General features: G+C 46.5%; 1 protein-coding gene across 1 annotated transcript; it reads left to right on the forward strand.

Annotated features, from left to right (window-relative positions):
- Positions 1 to 18,423: 18,423 nt before the first annotated feature.
- LOC119465235 (putative nuclease HARBI1) lies at positions 18,424 to 19,917 on the forward strand. The gene is made up of 3 exons (XM_049655278.1): positions 18,424 to 18,494; positions 18,661 to 18,829; positions 19,525 to 19,917. The coding sequence occupies exons 1-3, from the start codon at positions 18,424 to 18,426 to the stop codon at positions 19,915 to 19,917; spliced, it is 633 nt and encodes a 210-aa protein (XP_049511235.1).
- Positions 19,918 to 21,213: the final 1,296 nt, after the last annotated feature.

Genomic DNA, 21,213 nt, shown 5'->3' on the forward strand with positions numbered 1-21,213 from the left:
GGCCAGCTTTCTACACCCTGTGGACCCTCCTCAAGCACCGTTCCAACAAATAGGAATGGATCTACTTGGTCCATTTCCAGTGACCTCTTCGCGCAACAGATGGATAGTCATCGCTATCGACTACTTAACCCGGCACGCCGAAACGGAAGCTATTCCGCAAGCAAACTCATATGAAGTGGCCAAGTTCTTCGTCCGGCACATCGTCATACGACACGGTGCACCGTCTGTTCTCATCACCGATCGCGGTATGGCATTTACAGCCGAACTTATGCAGGACATTCTCCAACTGACGCATAGCTCTCACCGCAAGAGCAATGTGTATCATCCTCAAACAAATGGATTAACGGAACGACTGAACAGAACGCTGGCTGATATGCTTTCCATGTATATCGACGTGCAGCACAAGACGTGGGACGAGATTTTTCCCTATGTCACATTCGCCTATAACACTGCTGTGCAGGAGACCACACAGTTTACGCCGTTTGAACTTGTATACGGGCGCCACGTCATGTCAACACTTGAGGCCATGCTACCTGTGGCTTATAATAGCCCAACCAGCGAACATGTGGAAGAGTTCATTCAAAATGCCGAAGCAGCACGCCAGCTTGCTCGGCATCGTATCCAGAGCCAACAGCATACCGACGCTCTTCGATACAACCAGAGTCGTCGCGACGTCCATTACAATACTGGCAACTGCATGTGGGTCTGGACGCGCATCCGTCACCGTGGATTTTCGGAAAAGTTGCTCCGCCGGTATTTTGGTCCCTACAAGGTTACACACCGCCTCAGTGACGTAACCTACGAAGTCGTCCCCTGCAGTTCTGACCCCGATTCACTCCGTCGTCGTCCCCGCGCTGAAGTTGTTCATGTAGTGCGCATGAAACCAAACCATGCGCATACGTGAACGTCCCGATGCACCTTAGAAGCTTCATTTCTTGCCGTCAACTTCGCTGACAGGACTTTTGACGCGACCGAGACGGTCGCTTTTCGCATGGGGGGCAGTTTACACAGTGGTGGGGCTTCCGCACCGCGGGACAGCGCGCGCAAAGGTCGGCGCCATGAAAGACGATGAAGCGCGTAACCTGCTCATTCTTCTTCTGGCCCGCCATTAAAGAGAAGCGTCTATTTTTTTCAAGACTCCTCTTCGATGTACGTTACGATATGCTTCACCACAATACTTTGCGTATGCTTCACCGCATAACACTGCTGTGTTGAGGCGAAGCTGACTTTCGGGAACCGGCATTATGGAGCGCATCGTGTTTTCCGAGCTTTGAAGCCACTGGCAAGGATTACAAATGTGGAGTAGGCACCACTGCTAACAGCAGCAATTTTTTCAATGAAAAACACGGCACCGAACAGCAAGAAGCTTGGTAGCGAACATTGAAGTAGCTATGCCTAGCGTATCCGCGGCGGTGGCTATGGCTGCCACTGGATCTGCGTGCGAGAGCGCCTGTTCGAGGCAGCTAGGCGGCAGTGGTGGCTTCTATTAATGCAGTTCCGGGCCTGCGGTCATAGCAAAATGTCCGGAAAATCGGACGGCGATTTCTCACTTCTGAAATTCGAAACAACAGAATTCTAAGAAATAAGCGAACGTGCTAGAACCTAGAGGGAACACATGCACGAGCTAACAGAAAAAAAAAGCATATTGTGTACCATAAAACCCACATGTGAAGGAATCAGCCAGAAAGATGCAGGAACGTTTACAGGATTCACCCACTAACAAAAAGTAACGTCACATAATCTAAAGATGGCAGACGGTGGGGGCTAGAGCATATCGTCCTCCGTGCACCGTGACACACACCTAGAGAGAGAAAGAAGGCAACAACATGTTATCAATGAACAGAATCACTAAGCATAGTTATCAGCCCCACAAATATTGCTATGTATACAAAATGTAGTTTCCAATTGCATTTGAATTTGAGCAAGCTACATTATTACAACTAGCTTGTGGTTTAACTCTTTCCGTACCGCACGCATTGGGCAAGGTTAGCCCTATATGAATGGTTTGAAACGCCGCTTTCGAGACCTTCCGTGCCACTCACGGGCATACTGCGCTATCGGACATGAAGGAGGAGAACTATATTTTAGTTTTCTAAGCAGTTCTTTTTTTTTCTCGCAATGCGGTAATTTTTAAACGCGCTCCAACGTTTCGCGATCGTCAAAACAGAACGCAAAAATGTCCGGTTCTGGAAACGGTCCGCGCGCTTTGGGAGATCGCAGATATCACGGTGCCGCTGCCTCTGGGGATGATCTTATCGATACATCGAATAGTAGCGAGTCAGAGGATGCTGAGTTTTCATTTGACTCTGAGTTTGAAAGCAACGACGGCGCAAACCAGCCCAGAACATCGGCGGCCGCAGCCCGGCACACCCAACTGTAGTGCTTGCAGTTAAATTTTTGTAGCGAAATACCTGTTTAATGAAAAATTTTGATTTTTTCGGAGATAGTGCCTACAGGCAGCAATACATTTTGCATATTTCATAATCTTCGTAACATATTTTTCTAAGTAGACACAAGCGTGTCTTTACAAACTTTGTTAAATTTTATCGCACAATCGTGATTTTAACAATTTATATGTTTTTATGACATACATCTCGTTAATAAAACTTCTATGCATGAAAAGTGCATTCATTTTGCTTTCTGTTTATGTTATTACATTAAATATTGAGTGGAGTAGTTCCTTCAGAAAAACCATCTGCTGTAACATACAAAAAACACCTATTTTCACCATGGTAGAGAAAGAGTTAATGGTGGTTATTTTTTTTTCTGAGCTAGTTATGGTATGTTGCACAGCAAAGTAAAATTTACGACAGTGCACCTGTTACAGTGATTTTATGAAACTGGGTTATACTGCACATGGTACACATAGCAGCATCTTTGAATATGCATGCAGTGTCTGGCACCCCTTCACAATGTATAATATCGAGAAGCCAGAGTGTATACGGCTAAGAACAGCTTGATACATCCAGTGGCATAGCCAGAAATTTATGTCGAGGTGAGGGTTCTCCATGGCCACTGCCACTCCTCCCACTCCTTCAACCTCTTTCTATATATATATATATATACACAGTTAGAATTCGATCGAATCAAATCTGATTTTAGCAAGTTCCCAATCTAATGAAGCAATTTACATTCCCCAGTAGGTACCCATAGTGTTCACTATTGTCATCAACCCGAATTCACGAAATTAATGGCTACCAAACCCACTTTAATGAAGCTTTTCCCTGAAATTATTAAAGTAAAAAAACGTCAATTTCTCTCTAATTTTGACACAGACGGGTTTTTCTTCGAGCCTGCGCTCTAACACTGTCACGTTAAAACATCTGGGCACCCTAGTCACGGTCTTTGCGCCCGTGTCTTTGCATATCGGCAGCCTGTCATAGCTTCACGTGACTTCACGAACCTGGGCCTGCATCGCAGATTGCACAAGCAATTCAGGCCGCGCTTGCGGACTTTTCACACTCACAGGCGTGGGTTAGCGGCAAATGCAATGCCGCAGTAGCTTTTGGGTGTCGCTACTAAAATTTCCAACGGAGAAGCGATCTCATTCGGCGCTCCGACGTCATGTGCTAGCGTGCTGCATACTTCCACGTGCCACTACTAGAAGGTGAGAGCTGCGCGTTGACCTCTGATGCAATGGTACATTCGGGGATCCGGGATTTGCACAATTTTGACAAAAAGGTTCGGTCCTGTGTAATGGCTGCACCTCGTCAAAATTGTGAAAAAAAGTGCAGCCCTTACATGAGTCTATACAGTATGTTGATGAGCTAGCTTGTACTTGACTTGGAAAACGAACAGTGCTAAAAATGGGATTAAGCAAAAACAAGACGGAGCACGGTCCTGTCTGTTATTGTTTAGTCTTGTTTATAGCACCGTTCGTTTTTCGAAACATTTATATATACAGCAGCATTTACGAACCCATTGTTGCCAACGATTTGCAGATATATTCTGACAATGCTCGAGAGAATGTATTTTCCTACCACAATATTCCCGTCCACAAAGTAGCCGAACAATGTATTGTTAACATTGAACAGCTTTGCTTTTACCCCTACAAACCCCATTGCTCGTTTTTGTAGATTTCGATGGTAGCAAGGGCTCTTAAATGGCAACAATACGTTCCCTCTCGACGGCTAGGTGCAAGGTCGGAAACCACGAGGACAACAAGTTTTCCCAGAAATTCTAAATCCTTTGAGCTCATGCTTCTTCCCATCAGGGACCGCACTTAAGAGGGAGGAAAAGAGTCTATGGAAGAAAGTACCGTATTTACTCGATTCTAACGCGCACCCATTTCCCGTGACAAAAAAAAAAAAACGTCCTGTATAGTTTCGCGCACATCATGCTTTCAGACAGAAATACAACTTTCTCTCATTTGGAAAAACAAATATTTACTCCCGATGCACTAAAGGTGAATAAAAACGTCGCAGTTTCACACAAAAGGCGTAGCATCGATTGTGATAGCACATTAGTAGACCGTTACACGAAGTAAGGATAGCAGTTTTATCGGCCGTATAAACTTGCAAACATTCGCTTACTAAATAAATTAACAAGCACGGTGTCGCGCGTGCAAGCAAACATGAATACATCTCGCTCGTTGACCACGGAAACTCGCTGTCAAAACGCTGGACTCTGAAGTGACGAAGCGCGGCGAGCGAATTGACCTTCGTGTTAGCAATACCTCTCGCTTCAACACGACCTATAAGTGGCGAAAACAACGCGCGCGGCGGACTCCCCCTGTCGCACATCGCTTTCAAGATAGGGCCAAGGCAATCGTATCGCTGAAGTGGATCATCGCAGAATACGTCCTGCTTCAGTCCACTGAAACCCTTCCGCGTTGCTTTGCTGTCGAAAATCCTCTGCTTGCTCTAGTCTCGCACGCAAGTTTCGGATTCTCCGAACGCCCGTGATGCAGCCCGATTTCCGTCCGTCTCCACACACATGATCACTTTCCTTTCAAATGTGGCATCATGATGAACTCGGCATTTCAGGCTGATAGAGCAGACGCAGAAAACGGGAAGACCGACGGTAGACTAATGCCTAAGCACACTTACTGCTGCACATGGAGGAAGGTATGGCAAGCAGGTTAGAGTGTAGCTAGGCTTGAAGCGCGTGCGAGAAGGCCATCTAGAAATGCCGACGGCTATATGGTAATGCAGGCTTAGGGTAGCACTTGATTCTAACGCACACGCAATTTTTGGACCTGTTTTATTGGAAAAAATGTGTGCATTAGATTCGAGTAAGTACGGTAAGTTCTTGGTCAGAAAACGCCAAACAGTCGGGCAAGACAGCAAACTTGGATTTTTGCAAATGGTCAATAAAAATTCGCTGTTTATGCTTTTTTCGTGAACGGAAAAAGAACTGACGTTTCCTTTAATCATCACTTGACACAGAAAAAAATAAGAAGGAAGGCGCTGGAACAAAGAGAAACATGAGACTGGTTGCAGCCAAGGTAACAGCGGAGATAAGCGTTTCCCAACCAAGTCTTCCAGAGTGGTTCAGGCGTAAGAGGGCATACGGACGAGGGCATTCAATATTTTGCAAGTGGCCCTTTACCGAATCACGCTTCCTGAATTGTGCGCATGCTATATCCTTCTCCATCTAAAACACAGGAGCGAACCTCTGCGCCAGAACTTCAATAGTGTCATATGATGTAACTTTCAGTCACTTTCGGTGACCGGCTGTCCAACTTTGTTTGGAGGGAGCGATCATGGTATCATGGTCTTCATCACGCGATGGATATGATACAAATACTTGATCACATCCAGCAATCGATGAGGCAGACATGCCGAAACAAAGCTGCTTTCAGTGTTAGAAGTCTTTGTCACAATTACAGCATCGGTAGTTCGCAGCAGCTTAATCGCCATAAGCTCTTCTACCTCTAAGACTTTGCTTCCTTGTTTGTTTGTTATATTCTTTACTACATGTGCTTTACTTTTTTTGCTCCCGTGTTTGTAGCTTTGGGACAATGCTTTTTAACAGGGGCATTGACACGTGTATTTATTTATCCTGTTCTCGAGGACTGCGTTTCACCTGTCAACAACTTACTGTTACCACTCAGCGCAAGACACGCCTGCATGATTTGGAACTTAATCAAAGGTTACAGTTGATTCTATCTGTTGTGTCTGTTGTCACCGAATCTTGTGTAATCTGACTATGCACTATGCGAATTGTGTAGTACTTTCTGAAGGCACACAGGCACCAGCGATTATGCTGGAACCTCCGATGAGACATGTATAAAAGCCGACGCACTTGACCCGCGTATCAGATTTCGCCGATCGCCAACTGCGCTCATCCTATCGTTGCGCTTTAAGTGTCACTTGCTTTCCTGGACAAGTGACAGTTGATTTACCAAATGAAAAGTTACTTTCGTGATTCACAGTTTTGCTATACTGTTTCTCACTGTCTCTAAAATGTGACATGGGCCTCAGAACTTTAGAGCGTTCTCTAATCGTCGTGGCGATCCAGCACATTTATTTCCCTCTTCAAACTGACGCTTACAGCTGCAGCCATTGCAGTGAAACACTAGGTTACATGTTCTTCCTTTTGTTAAGCCGTGTTTGTGCTATCCCAGCCTTTTGTTTACACAGGCCGCCTATGTAACTGTGAATGGTATTCTGTACACAGCCTCAATGCAGCAGTCTAGAAAGTTCTCATGGTTGTATTTCTTTGGAGGATTGTGTATCTACTGCCATTGTACATATACAGTAAGACCCCGGCGATACGATTACGGCTGGTACGAATTTCAGAGTGATACAAATGCGTAACATTCCCCAGCCGAAATACACTCCTCTTAATACGAGAAACATCGGCTGTTACGAACGCGTTGCCGTGGAATGTGTGAGCAACGGCAGCGGCGACCGAGCCAGCGGAGCAACCGACACAGACAAGCCAGCGCAGTAGGATCTGGGCGGGATCTATAGTCGCCAAGCAACCGGCTACGTCACACTGTCCGCACGTCGAGCGGACCGGACAACATCACAGCCTAGCTGATGCTTTGACCAGCGAGAAAGAAGACGAGGATTGCGGCAGCAGCCCCGACGGCAAAAGCACTCCCTGCACTCAATGTGCTGAGACGTTCAGTGGCATGTGCAAACATTCGCGAGATCACGTGCGTCCACTTTTACACCTTCCAGAGGGCAACCGTTGACGATTTGGGCATGAAAAAAATGCACACGGTTAGTAGAACCCTGTTGATACGTTTTTCAAGGAACCACCCCCCCCCCCCCAAAAAAAAAAAGAAAGTTGCAGTTTTGCCCGAAAGGTGAAGCATCGACTGCGATAGCAAATTAGTAGACAGCTGTACGAAGTAAGAATAGTAGTTTTATAGGCCATATAACCCTGTAAACATTTACTTATTAACTAAATTAACAAGCACGGTATCACGTACGCACACGTAAACACGAACCCATCTCGCTCGATGACCGCAGGAGCTCGCTGTCGAAACGCTCGAGTAAAAAAAGGCGCGGCAGCAGCAGTGAGCGAATTGACCTTCGCGCTGTCTCTCGCTTCAGAGCAAAGTAAACGTCGAAAACACAGTGCATACTAAGCTATACGGCACTAGGGGTACTTTGTCAACATCGCAGATCGTTTTGAAGATTAGGCCCGCGCGGCCACACACTTAGCACACGTCGCAGATCGCCTTCAAGATATATATATGGCCATGTGACACGGCGCCCGTGCGGTTGTGCCGTATCGGCAACGTGCCGGTCACTTGTTACCACACGTCGGTCACTTGTCGCAACATACAAGCTGGCTGTACCACTAAATTTATGTGACCGCCACATTCAAACGCAACGTAAGATGCAGGAAAATTACAGATTGGCGACGTATCAAGGAGAACTTAATGCATAGAAATCAATGTATGATTTAGGTCGGGACTACAAAAACGTGACGTAGTAGCCGAGAAAACACAGCACAGAGGTACGTATCAATGGGGTTCCACTATTAGGAGTTTTTGCTGCTATAAATAAATTTCATTTTTCTTGATTTTGTGTATGATTTGATGATACGAATTTTGAGTGATACGAATATTTCACACGGCCCCGCGAGATTCGTATTACCGAGATTCTACTGTATTTCACATTCTATTTTGACTATATATTTGTATAATCTTCTTTTCACATTCCTGCTGCTGCCTTTTTAACCTTTTTTGTTTACTCTAAAGCAAAGAGCTGAGAGTTTACCACAAATGCTGAACATCACTTTTACACCTATTTTTCTCTGCTAACTTCTTTAACCTCTGTGACACCTCATGCCGAGGATGACTGCCATGATAGGTTGAGGGCTGATTAGATTGGTTTGACAACTGTTCATTTTACCATCATAAAATCGATAATAGCCAGTCCACTCACGAAATCAGCAGTGGCTGAACATTGTAAAAAAAATATGGTTGTGAACCAATTCTTGAAAGCTGCACCTTTTGAGGTCGCTATAGAGATCAACATGCCCGTGAGATTAGCAAAGATTTTCAGATATACCAACATATGATGATTTTTGTGTTTATGTCTTCTATATCTCTGTACTGTAATGAAATGCGCTATTTATCAAATGCATATTAGCCTGCCAAAAACAGTGGATTGCGAAGATTTGGGGTTTGTATGTTCTCTATGCAGATCCTTCTTCCTATATATTGCGCTTGATATGCAATAAACACTGCTTCTTAGACAACACTGCCTGTCATCTTCACTTCGTCCTGTACGTCGCGCTGGTTTATTTGAGTCGAGCTTCACTGGCATTTTGTTGAAAATGAATGTGAAACAGCGACGTCGGTGTGCAGATGTTGGCTGCAAACGCAGCAAGAGTGATAAAAATGCACTGCACCGGTTACAGCAAGATGAGCAGCTTCGGCAAGACTGGTAAGGTGGCAACCTCCGAGTTTAGTTTAGCGTGTCATTGGTGCCATAACTGTAAGTAGTGCCATGTCTATGTGAACATCTAAAACCAAATTTAAACTGTGCACCATGACGTTCAGAGGGCGGAGCGTTGCAGACACCTCCCCACTCCGCCGTAGCCTCTGCAGTGCAAGCCGTTGAAGAAGGAGCAGGAGCATCGTGAAGGGGATGAAGGGCGACCTTTGAATGCTACTAACTCTACTTTTACTGAACGCATTGAAATACTTTTTGCTGCAAGAGATTTCTAAAATTGTGTGTGTGTGTTTTTTTTTTTCATTTTAAAAGCCTTGCAAGACTTCCATGAAAAGTGTTGCAGGGCCCTTTTAAATGGGTACTGGCATGATATTGCTGACTATTCATTTCTCGCATTCAGTGAAAGTCCTAAACCTCTAATCTCTAGAAAAAATAGTCACAAGCATCAGAGCGCCATTAATAATTTAATATAACAGCTTTTCTACAGCCAGTTTCCGTTTCGTTTCTAGGAGGATACTGTGTCACGACGTCACGGCACCGTATGTGAGAGCAGGACATTGTGACCTTTGACACTCACTCCGGCTCACACGGCTGCCTCGTATCTAATTTTAATTGTGAGGGCTGAAGTAGGAGCGTATCGGACAACTGAACGAGCTGGAGCTGGTGTCAAAATGTCGCAATGTCCTGCTCCCACGTGACCACATACTGTGCTGTGACATCACGACACAGTATCCTCCTAGAAACAAAACTGAAGCTGACTGTAGGAAAGCTATTATATTAAAAGCCGCAGTTTCACCCGAAAGCCAAAGCACCAGTTGCGGTAGCAAATTAGTAGACAGCTATACGAAGGATAGTAGTTTCATCAGCGTGCATAAGCTTGTAAACATTCGCTTACTAACTAAACAAGCAAGGTGTGATGCGTACACAAGCAAACGTGAACATATCTCGCTTGATGACCGCGCAAACTTGCTGTCAAAACGCTGGAGTGAGGAAGCGTAGCAGCAGCAGCGAGCGAATTGACCTTTATGCTGCATCTTGCTTCACGCGAACTAAGCGGCGAAAACACAGTGAACACGAAGCTATCAGCACTCGGCGCGCACTCTGTCCCATCGCAGATTGCTTTACAGAGAGGGCCCACGTGGCCACGCCATACGCAGCCACCGCCGGAGTAGAACACCACCCCACCTCCCTCCGATGCCTTGTGTGCGATCGAAGATTTAAAAAAAAAAGTTAATTATGGAGTTTTATGTGCCAAAACCACGATCTGATCATGAGACATGCCGTAGTGGGGGACTCCGGAAATTTGGGCCACCTGAAGTTGTTTAACGCGCACCTAAATCTAAGTACACGGGTGTTTTCGCATTTTGCCCCCATCGAATGCGATCGAAGATGCTACGCTTCCTAGAATATGTGGGATCGAGAAGGCAAGCGAACTTCGCCGCGCCGGCTAGGCTGGCCAGCTCATGGCATCCGAGATTGCACTGATGCCAATGCAATCTCGGAGGCCATGCCCAGTTGCCAGCCCGCCCGACGCGGCGCAGAGAGACGGAGAAGTGAACGCACAGCCGGGGCGAGACCCCCATGATCGCACTGGGGAGATCCCCGAGGCCAGGCTGAGCTGCGGTTACCTGCACGGCGCACCGTAGAGACGGAGAGAGGTGAATGCACTAATGTGCGCCATGCGGCGTAGCGGCACAGGCTTGCGCGTGGCCCTTGAGATTGCGCAGGGGAGATTGCGGAGGCCATGCCCAACTCGAAAGCTTGCACGGTGCTCCGTGCAGTAGAAGTGAATGCACTAATCCTTCGCACCACCGCACGTAGCGTGACGCGGCTCACGCAAGAGAGAGGTAAGCGGGGAAGTGTGATAATGAGCTGCTTGTGCGCAGGTACGTAGCTACGCGTGGCAGTGAGAAAGACCAGTGTTGCTCGGCGACGTATTCGACGCGGGGACACGGCCATTTTCAACTGCTGCAGCGAAGGAGTCCCGAAAGCCACGGAAAGCAATGCACTCGGTGCGCAGCGGTCGAGTATTTTTGGGGTTTCAGAAATGAATCTAGTTTGTTATATCCATTGGCAGGACAATTTCAATTCGTTAAAACAAGGCTTTAAATAGATGGACCTACGTGGGATTTCAAGGAAAATGTCATTTACTCCGTTATATTCATTATTTCGTTATATGCCGCTTCGTTATAATGAGGTTCAAGTGTATGCAAAACAAATGTGCTGGAGTGTCCATATATATCGCAATAAAATTATTTACAGTGCTCCGAGGCTTGTGCATATTTCCTATTCGGTCTACAGCTCTAGCACCTAGCGCAAAATATTGTCAAAAATATCATGTCAGTAACCCTTTAAATCAGAAGGCTCAAATAGGTTACTTTGATAGCTATGTAGAATAATAATGGAATATCCTTGTAAACTTGCATAATAGGTTACAAGGATGCTCCACAACCACTGCCACGGCCATGAGCAGAGCCAGACAATACTCCCTGGGGTACTCGTGTACACACACATAAATACCAAAACAAGAAGAGGATGGCAAAAGGCTCACCAATAATTAAACCCCATAACTCCTTGGAATGATAGCTCCCCCCTTGTAAAGAAAAAATAAAAATAATAAATTTGAGCCATTGCACGCCTCCGCACACTGTTTTTTATCCTTCTCCGCATTGCCAGCCTCATGCGCCTCTGTCCCGTTGCCCTTCCACCCCTCCGAATACGAAAGGGCTGCGCCCATAGCTCTGCACCGCGCCACCCTCCGAAACACGAATGGAGCGTGCCAACTGCGCCGATGGGCGTCTTGCGCTGCAGTAGCAAGAAAAATTATCTGGGTATTACCAGCTTGGGTAGTATTGAGTCCTGGCTGTGGTGAAGCGCCTTTCTAGCTCGAGTTTTGCATTGATTCGCACTTTCTTCTGCCCTGTTGCGAGTGCGAAAAGGCTCGTCACTTCTCACAGACCACGCTGCGAGCTGGCCGCAGCGTAGTTTTACGAAAACTGACTCTCCGTGCGCCCTGGGACGTAATGCTGCAAGCAGAAGGAATCAGCGACGCCGATCCAAAGAGACCTATAGTTGGGTACAACTTAAGAAGACAGGAGAAACCCCGCCCAGATGACCAAAGCGCAGCAGCCGACTGCCTCCACGACTGAAGAAATAGTCCCGCTGACGCGACTCTGCCCAACTCAAAGGGCGGGCTGCCATGTTCTCCGTCTGCGGCATCACGGGGCCGTCCGGTTCGTGACGTCCGTCTGGAGTGCGCGCCCATTGGTGGAGGCTCGTGTGCATCCGCCTTTGAGGAGCAAATGCCGCTGTCTTCTAAAGTTGTACCCGACTATAGCTCAGCCTCGAAAAAGCATCACCGTCATTACTGCTGCATCGCGGGCTGCCATGAGCAAGTAGGCCTGAATCCCTACATCAGATCCTACCGTTTTCCTTCAAGGCCTCACGCAGCGGAGCGTCGGGCGCGCTGGATAACTTCACTACCCCACTACAAGCAGCACAGGTTCGAGAATTAAATGTGCTCATCCTTGACCTCAAGCCAACACGTTGAGGCAGGCAGCAAGGCAGTATTAATTACAGCGTGCAAACCTTACCTGAAGTTCAACTTTGTACGCGACTCGCTTCACTTGCCCGATTGACACCGCACTAAAACTTCGCCGCTTATTTCTTGAACGGCGTACACGTATTTGGCGTTGCATAATTTCTTGCCTTTACGCAGCGTGCCACCCCTAAAAAAATCTTCGGCACCCGATGTTCGCTGCAGGCCGTGGTACAACACAACTGAACGTGGCGGATCCATATTGTAAACGTGCTTTCCGAAGCAGACGACCGAGCTTGGTACTACCCAGTTCAGGACAGAGGGCGCTCTTTAGCACCATTTTTCGCAGCGCCCCCTGGGCAAAGCACGAGCCCCATAGCTGGGCTGGCGGAGCGCCGCAAATTTGCCATGCAATAAAGCCAAAACGGCGTTATCGTCCACCGAAACGAAGCGACTGAGTTCGCGTCGCCATGGTCAACAGTGAAGATCGTACTGGAATGACGGCAACGCCGGGACGCTTCATGCCTATTTGTGCCTTTAAAGCCTTTATTTTTGCGTTTACTGCCGCGCATAGCACTGCGTTGACCGCGTGCCTTCGTGACTGCATAGTCACCCTATGATCGCGTCGATAGCGACCACGGTTTCGTCCGCAGTTGCAGCATTTTAATTCAGTAGTATGTGCGTCGGCCGCGCGCCTTCAGAACTGCGATGTCGCCGTCGATGATCGTATCGACAGCGGCAAACAATAGTTTAGTTTTTACTCAGTGCAAAGCTGATGAGGATGAAAAGCACCGTCTACATCGCGATGGGCGGCGACCTGGTGAAAAAATAATGAGATGTGCGCGCGGTAGCGAAAAGCGTCTCAGATGAAGATGCGCGCCACAACTGCGCTGTGAAAAGTCACCAGGCCTTCGCCTCTGCGAGTGCTTATCAGTCACGAGATGACGAGAATTGCAACTTCCACACTGCTTTTATGCAAAATAGAAACAGGATTCTGCTGATTCATTCAGTAAATAAAAACGTGTTGATGTAGAAAGCATTTCTTTATTGTTTTCTTGATACCCTCGATAATTCGGCATACAGTTAATTCGAACATTTTTCCGGTCCCGTGAAATATCAATTAACAAGGTTACCATTGAGGTTACCATCAGAGCCATTCTTGAACGCCGACAGCTGCAACTTGTTACACGCGATCAGAGCATGCAGGAAGCAGTTAAACGAGTCAACACTATCAGCAGCCAGATGAAGGAAGGTGGTGGGGAGGGGTCCTGGCCTCCCCGCCATTATAGTTTTATCACAACAGCTTTTTTTTCATGCAACCTGGTTATAACAATTATCGGTTATAACAATGGAATTCTCGTGGCACTTGATTATTGTTATAAGTGGGTTTGACTGTATTGCTGAGCATTGTCTGCTTTCTCCATGAATTCATAACTTCAAATAGGCAGCAGTGCATTTGGAGAACAATAATATAGCATTTGAGGGAGCCATCTGATTATCAGAATTTATTGTGACGGAGAATATTAGTGTGCCCACTGAGTCTTTCGAAGGCATATCAGATGGATGAGAATTTCTTTTTTTGTGCCTTCACATGAAAGAATATCACAAGAACGTGGCCACTGTCATGCACCACAATCTTACTACAGTCACTTATAACAATATTAAAGTGAAACAAAAATTCCCCTGTTAGATAATTGTTATAACTGGGCTGCATGAAAAAATCAAAATAGGGCGATGGCAGAGCTGCTGTGAGAAAACTATAATAGTGGGGAGGCCAGTGCACCTCCCCACCACCTTCCTCCATCTGGGTGCTGATTGAGTTGACTCGTTTAACTGTTTAACTCTGCTTTCTGCGCGCTCCGATTTGCGTGTAACAAGCCACGGCTGTCGGCGTTCAAGAATGGCACTGCTATAACAACTGCAAAGTGGGGTCACGGGCGTCAAGTGACATGTGAGTTCTGCCAAGGCATCGCTTTGGTGGCCTCAAAAGGGGCCTTTTAAAAAATGCGAGAAGGTTGCCGTGGCAGTCTCACAGCTTGAGAAATCCAGAAGAAACGCTGGGGCGACATCGCCACAAGCATCTCGCCACGCGCTTCTTATATGAGCTTGCCTGAGAAAACCCCATGTCCGTCAGCCTTGCTTGCTTGACGCGAATCTTGCCAACATCCTTATCTCGCGAAGGTCCCTCGCGAAAACGAAGCCCTGAAGCGACTGAATAATCTGCAGGGCCTCCTGCGAGAACAACGCGGAGGCAGCCTGTCCTACCACATCATCGCTGCCGTCGTCACTGTCGCCGTCGCTATCCAATGCGAGCATGTTCGCGACGATCACCTCATCGGTTAGAAGCAGTTCATTTGCAAATCTATAGAAGTGCGCTTTCTTTCCACCGGCAACGTCATGCATTGCTGATGATCAGCGGGCGGATCAACCATCTTCCGTTTCGGCGGCAATTCAAACAAGGCTGCGAAATGGTCGAGACCTCGTGGCCCGGAACGACTTCGATGCAACCAACAAAGACGAGCACGAGCGACTTTATCCGTCAGCAGAAATGCACAGCAAGAGCCGCACCCAGCGCGATCTGCTATCAGCGCAGTTGGCGCGGTACATGCTTGTTTCGGAGGGTGGCGCGGCGTAGAGCTATGGGCGCCGCCCATTCGTATTCGGAGGGGTGGAAGGCCGACGGGAAAGAGGCGCGCGAGGCTGACGATGTGAAGGCTGGAAAACAGCGCACAGCGACGTGCAGCGGCCCAAATTTCTTATTTTCTTTTCAAGGATTTCGCATTCCATTCTCTTTTGGCACGGACACCCAGTAGCCAGACTTCATCATTATAACCAATAATGTGGCTAGGGGCATTGTAGTAAACGGGTTATTTCACCATAGATATACAAAAGTTGAAGGTGCAGAACCTTCTCATTGTTATAACCGATATATCGTTAGAGCCGGTATCGTTATAAGTAGGTTTGACTGTACTACAAATTCCCTTGTAACTTCTGAGATTAGGCTGGAACATTCTGCGAAATGACTTTGCAGTTCAATATTTTGGTTACACATTCTACAGGGCTGTTGGCCTAATCTATGGTATCATGGTGCTGTCTTTTCTGATGTCTGGTCCAAGTCCTTTCATCAGGCGAGTAGCTTTCCCTCTTCATCGAAGAAAGCTACTCGCCTAAAGAAAGGACTTGGAACAGATGGTGCAGCGGTGTGGTCGGTCACCTGTATGATTGCGCAGGTCCTACTTCATGTTGGACTTATCCGAGAAGATCCAAGGGCATGAAGGGCACTGAAATGACCTCTCGCCTGCAAGGGTGCAGAGGTGCTCCATCAGCTTGGGACTTCGTAAGAAGCTCTGAGGGAACGAATGGTATTCAAATGGATGCTCGCCAGGATGGACCTCGAAGTGTGTTTTCATATTACACATCTTACCAGTCTCATAGTCATATAAAGTGACAGTGATGGCGAAGTCCCTGCAGTAACTACTCAACCTCAGCCGTTGATGGAGAAATAGAAGGCCTTGATGCTGCACAGATAAAACAGAAGTGGAATTATGAAATGTTAAGGGAATGATAGAAGGTAGATATTAAAGCTAATGATAAGCATTTTTTTAATTCAAAAACTGTAGGTGATTTCAGGTATGATGGAACAAAGCATGGCTGGTTGAGTTGACCATTTTCATTTGCTCAACAATTTTGTATTTAAATACTCAATGAGCCTATTTGTAAAATCCCCCCATATTTTCTCAAAGAAAGACATTTTCTGAATGGTAAGAAATTATAAAGTGAGAGAACCAGAGTGTTTAAAGATTCTTGTTTGCAACAACCTCCTGAGAACCAGGTCAAAAAGCAGGCAAAGAGCAGGAGATTTCAATGCAACTCGCTTTCTCATCCTCAAACTACAAGTTTGGTGGCCACATATAATACTTACAAAACTTCAGTTATGATTGGCTGGCACTAACACCCCAATCAAATGGCCAAATTTAGTGAAACTTCAATCCAGTGTATTTTGCCTTGCTGAATGTCAGTTTGGCGGCAGGGTGCTACAAAGCAATACCAAGAGTCATTCGGGATTGATCACGATCATCTATGAAACCATACGGCTCGATATGATTCTCAGCATTTTGAGTTTTAGAAATAGATGCAATTAATTTTTGTGAGTGGGCAATTCATTATTTCAGTAAGCAACAGAGCGCAAAAACCAGGACGGATAGGAAGAACGACAGATTCTTGCTATTTGTCCTGGTTTTTGTGCACTGTTGTACACTGAAATTAGAAATAGGTACTGTTTTATTACAAACAAACAAAAAATGCTTATTTACAAGGGCCTATGCAATATAATATGGAAATACTATGACCTTATTAATACATCTAATCATTTTGAACCAATAAAAGCAAGGACCATATCCAAAATCCTGACACTCAAAATGGCTGACTTTGTGGATCATTTGACGGTTGCCCAAAATTTGTTTCAAGCCTGTTTTGGCTTTACCGATCTCACGAGATAGTCCCAACTTTTTATATTATAAAACTGTGGTCCTAGAATTAGTGCCAACTGCCTTGAGTATTCTTTTATTTATTATTGAAGCAGTGAAGTGAGATTACCAAGCACAGCCTCTGGAGATAGCATTCCACAGCAACCATTCTGTCTGACAGCCTGCGATTGACACTAACAGTGAAGCGCACTCACTCAAAGTGTCCCTAAATTTGGCCATCCAACCGGGCTATAACTCGACAACAAATTTATCTCATACGAGACTTCATCAGTGTGTTTCCGATTATCTTTGTTTATTGCATGCAGGACTTTCATAATGTCTTCATAAGTTCAGATCTTAAAGAACGTGGTTTGTCTTTAAGTGGCACCTCGGCATTCTCTGCTAACAGCATATGCGTCAACAACGTGGAGGAAGTGGCGCCAGTGCTGCCGCCGCACATTCCCAGGGGAGCGGGGTGTCGCACCTGCTGGGATACTTTGGGCCTACTGCCCGCCCCATTCTGCCTAGGTAAAATTCCTTTTCTGCCACTGGCCTCCCCGAATTAAATGAAAAGACCGCTGCACAAAAAAAGACCACACACACACATCGACATGAGCTTAATTACATCTAATTCCAGAAGAGGCGATTAATTGCGAATGTTAGAAGAAAGAAAGAGGAGAATCCTGCTGGCCACAACTACGATGACCGACACTTGAACGGCCAGCAAAGGGAGTGCAGTAGCAACTATCAGCACAATTTGCTCTAGTCATCTGCAAGGTAGATCATGAATGCATGCCGCTAGCTGACAGGTTAGATCATTGAGCCCACGGGTCATTAGGGATAGAGCAAGATGTGTATGGTCTTCATCTTTGTCCATAGGCTACCGTGGAGGCATTTTATGTTGAATTCCAATGGCGGAGTCAGAGCAAGTTTTTCTGCTCGTTTCGGAGCAAGTTTGTCCCAATGGCAGAGTGAGGGCGGGAGCAAAGTGTTCCAATGAAAGAGTCGGAGTGGATTCAGAGCGGGAGTCACTCTGTGGAGCAGAAAAAGATGCTCCGCCAAAATCGGCGGAGTGGACCGGAACTCTGCGTGACGTATTTCCTTTACCACGTTTCTCTGCTGGGGGTCGCCACCGGTCGCGACTCGCGAGTTGTGGTGGTAATGGCGGACGACATGAACGACTCGGCTAGTTCGGCAAAGCATGCGGCATTGCTTATGCTACTCGACAGCGACAGCTCCGAGTCGGAAAGCTCAAGTTCCGACACGAGCGATTACTCGGATAGTGACAGCGACGCTGAAACTGCCGCTTAGGAGCGGGAATTGGACAGGATGTTCCGCATTCCCGCGAAGAGGCCCAAAATAGTCGGCTTCATCGAGGACGTCGTGCGGCAGAACTCGGACGATGAGGTAAAGAAAAAAAGAAAGGAAAGCATCATACTCAAGGTTTAACACGTTGCGGTGCTTTCCTTTCTGTTTCTTTTTTTTTTCAGTTCCGAAGGCTCTTCAAGCTAGCTCGACCTGTGGCTGAAAAGTTGATCGCCGAGCTTGCTGCGTCGTCATGTGCCCTTCGAGCACACATGGAGGGGTTCCAGCAAAATCTGCGGAAACGCACATCTTGTCTTTTATCTGGTGAGTTCTCGCCTTTATTTCTATGCACCTGCCAAATGAACAACGATAAATGAAACGCGAGGGCGTGGGATGCCTGCATAAAAATGCATTTGACTGCGAGCTCGTTGCTTGCACTGCAGTGTAGTCTGAAGCTGCTTTTCCGCATGCGTGTTATCCCACTGCACAGGTACACGGCCAACAAAACCTGCATGAGAAACGTGGCAAGCCGGTTCGACTTGTCAGAAAGCTCTGTTCACCGAATCCTCCCTAGAGTAGCCGACTTCCTCCTGACCCTGGGACCATCGTTGATAAAGTTTCCTGCTGACCTGGAGAACCTCACTAGAAGTTTTGAGAAGGTTTGTTGTGATTTTCTTTACCTATAAGGAACAATGATATTGCCCAGCCAAGTTTTATTGATGATATCGCAACATCACTGTGCACGTTTTTTTTTTTTCGTTTTTTTTGCTATTTCAAGCTCTATAATGCACTATGCATTATAGAGCTGGACCTTCATGAAAACGTCATAGCTTGTGATGATAACACTCAGAATTTCTGCCAGTGGTGGACGAAACATTCAACCTAAAGTATCTCCTGGGATCACAGCAAATTCCTTGCATAGGAATGATGCTGCATACTTTGTCATCACCCACAACAGTAGATTTCTGTTCATATTTCCGGGTGTACGATGCGATATAGACCACGTCTGCTTTTGCAAGAAAGTTCTCATTACGTGCTTCAACTCGCTTAAGGGAAGAACATACACAGGCTTTGTTTCTTTTCTCTCACATTTTGTTTAGTAAAAAAAAGAAGTGGATAGTAAAAATCGTAATATGTTGTGTGCACGGCAGTGCATGCTACCTTCAGTACTTCTCAAAGTTGCATTTGGTTTCTTTAACATGAAATAAATGGTGCTGTGCCATGAAGGGTATGCTGTTAATGGGAGTTAATGGGTATGAGCACCAGTATTTCCTGTTAAAACTCATTGCAAATGATCATTTTCTGTTCAGACATGGATGATATCGCTCAATACAAGTGTATGACTTGCTTGCAGGTGTCTGGAATGCCTGATGTTATTGGTTGCATAGATGGATCCTACATCAAGATACAGTGCCCGGACAAGAAGGTTGCTTCAACATATTGTAACAGGCACCACTACCTTTCACTGACACTGCAAGCCGTCTGCGATGACAAAAGACGCTTCCTTGATGCATTCATTGGAAGCTCAAGCAAAATGCATGATTCCCATGTGTTCAGCTTGTCGCCACTTTCAAAGAAAATCTCTGCCGTATGTCAGGGGTCTTTCCATCTTTTAGGGGACGCAGCGTATCCACTGCGGGAATACCTGTTGACACCTTACAGGGATTATGGTGCTTTGACAAAACAGCAAAAAGGATTTAATTATAAGTTTTCAGCCACAAGAGCTGCTCATCAAAAATGCATTTAGCAACCTCAAAAAGCGCTTCAGACAGCTGATGTATCTTGAGCTCCGCACTATTCAGTGGCTCAATAAGTTCATCATAAGCTGCTGCATTCTCCACAACTTGTGCATCGAGTATGGTGATGTAGAGCCAGATGATGATGATGATGAACAAGTACCCAATGATGTACAGTGGCAGAACTGCAGTGATAATCGCATTGACGAATCTGGTGAAGAGCGAGCACTGCGCAGGCTTGGGGAAATTAAGCGCACGAAAGTCTTGGCAAAGTTCCTGTAGAAAAATTGTGGGCACTAAACCATCCTGCTCCAAAGTGTACTTTTCCTCTAGCTTCAAAACACCATAAGCCCTAAATGGATTCTGCTGCAAACTCTTCGTTTCCTTGAGCTTCAAAACACCAAAAGCCACTTTAATAACAGCACTAGGCTTTACGTGCGTAATCATGCAATGATGGTATGACATTCTTTGTAACTCTGTAATTACCTGGATGTAAACGTAAGAACCACTAGCTCCGACGCCGTATTGGAGCTGGTGCATCGAAATAAAGCTGCAGCAAGCTGGTGAATCAAAAAGTCCATGCAGTAGTTGGGGGCTGCGGTATTACTAACGCGCAGCCCCCTTTAAATACACAAGCACACGTTTGGCACTATACACTTTTATTTTAACATGCTGACATTCACACTGGAATTTTTTTATTCGCCCTCAAGGCCAAGAGCACGGCTTAAAGGCATCATTTTTTCGGCGTGTTGCTTCGCTTTTTCTTGGCGAATACTCTCTTTGTATTCTTGCCTCTGTTGGTGGCGCTTCTCTCTTTGCTGTTCCCGTGCAGCTCGTTTTTTTTTCTGTTTCTTGTTGAAGTTTTGACATCTCTTCAAAAAAAACTTTCATCTCAAGCATTCTGGAACCCGAGGGCTTAGGCTTTTTAGCCACGGGTTCCTCTGTAAATGCCTGGCTCGGTGCTAGGCTTGCCGACTCCTGGCTGGTCGACACTTGGCTGGTCGACGCCTGCCTGGTCGACGCTTGGCTGGCCGACGCCTGGCTGGCCAACGCTTGGCTGGCCAACGCCTGGCTGGCTGGCCTCTTCACAGCAACAATGCCAGAGCTGTCCCTCAGCTCTTCGGGCTCGAGGCTGTCGTCTAGCCAGCGTATTCTCGCTATTTCGTCTTCAAACGGCACATCACACGGGGAATTCCCAGATTTCTTATTGTGTGCTGTAGCGCTTCTTTTCCTTCGCATGACCGTTTTATAGCGGCTACAGCACTGCTCACCGGTTTTGGGAATTCCCAGTGCCTCTGATATGTTTG

The sequence above is a fragment of the Dermacentor silvarum genome, chromosome 9 (genome assembly GCF_013339745.2).
Source record: "Dermacentor silvarum isolate Dsil-2018 chromosome 9, BIME_Dsil_1.4, whole genome shotgun sequence".
Classification (NCBI taxonomy): domain Eukaryota; kingdom Metazoa; phylum Arthropoda; class Arachnida; order Ixodida; family Ixodidae; genus Dermacentor; species Dermacentor silvarum.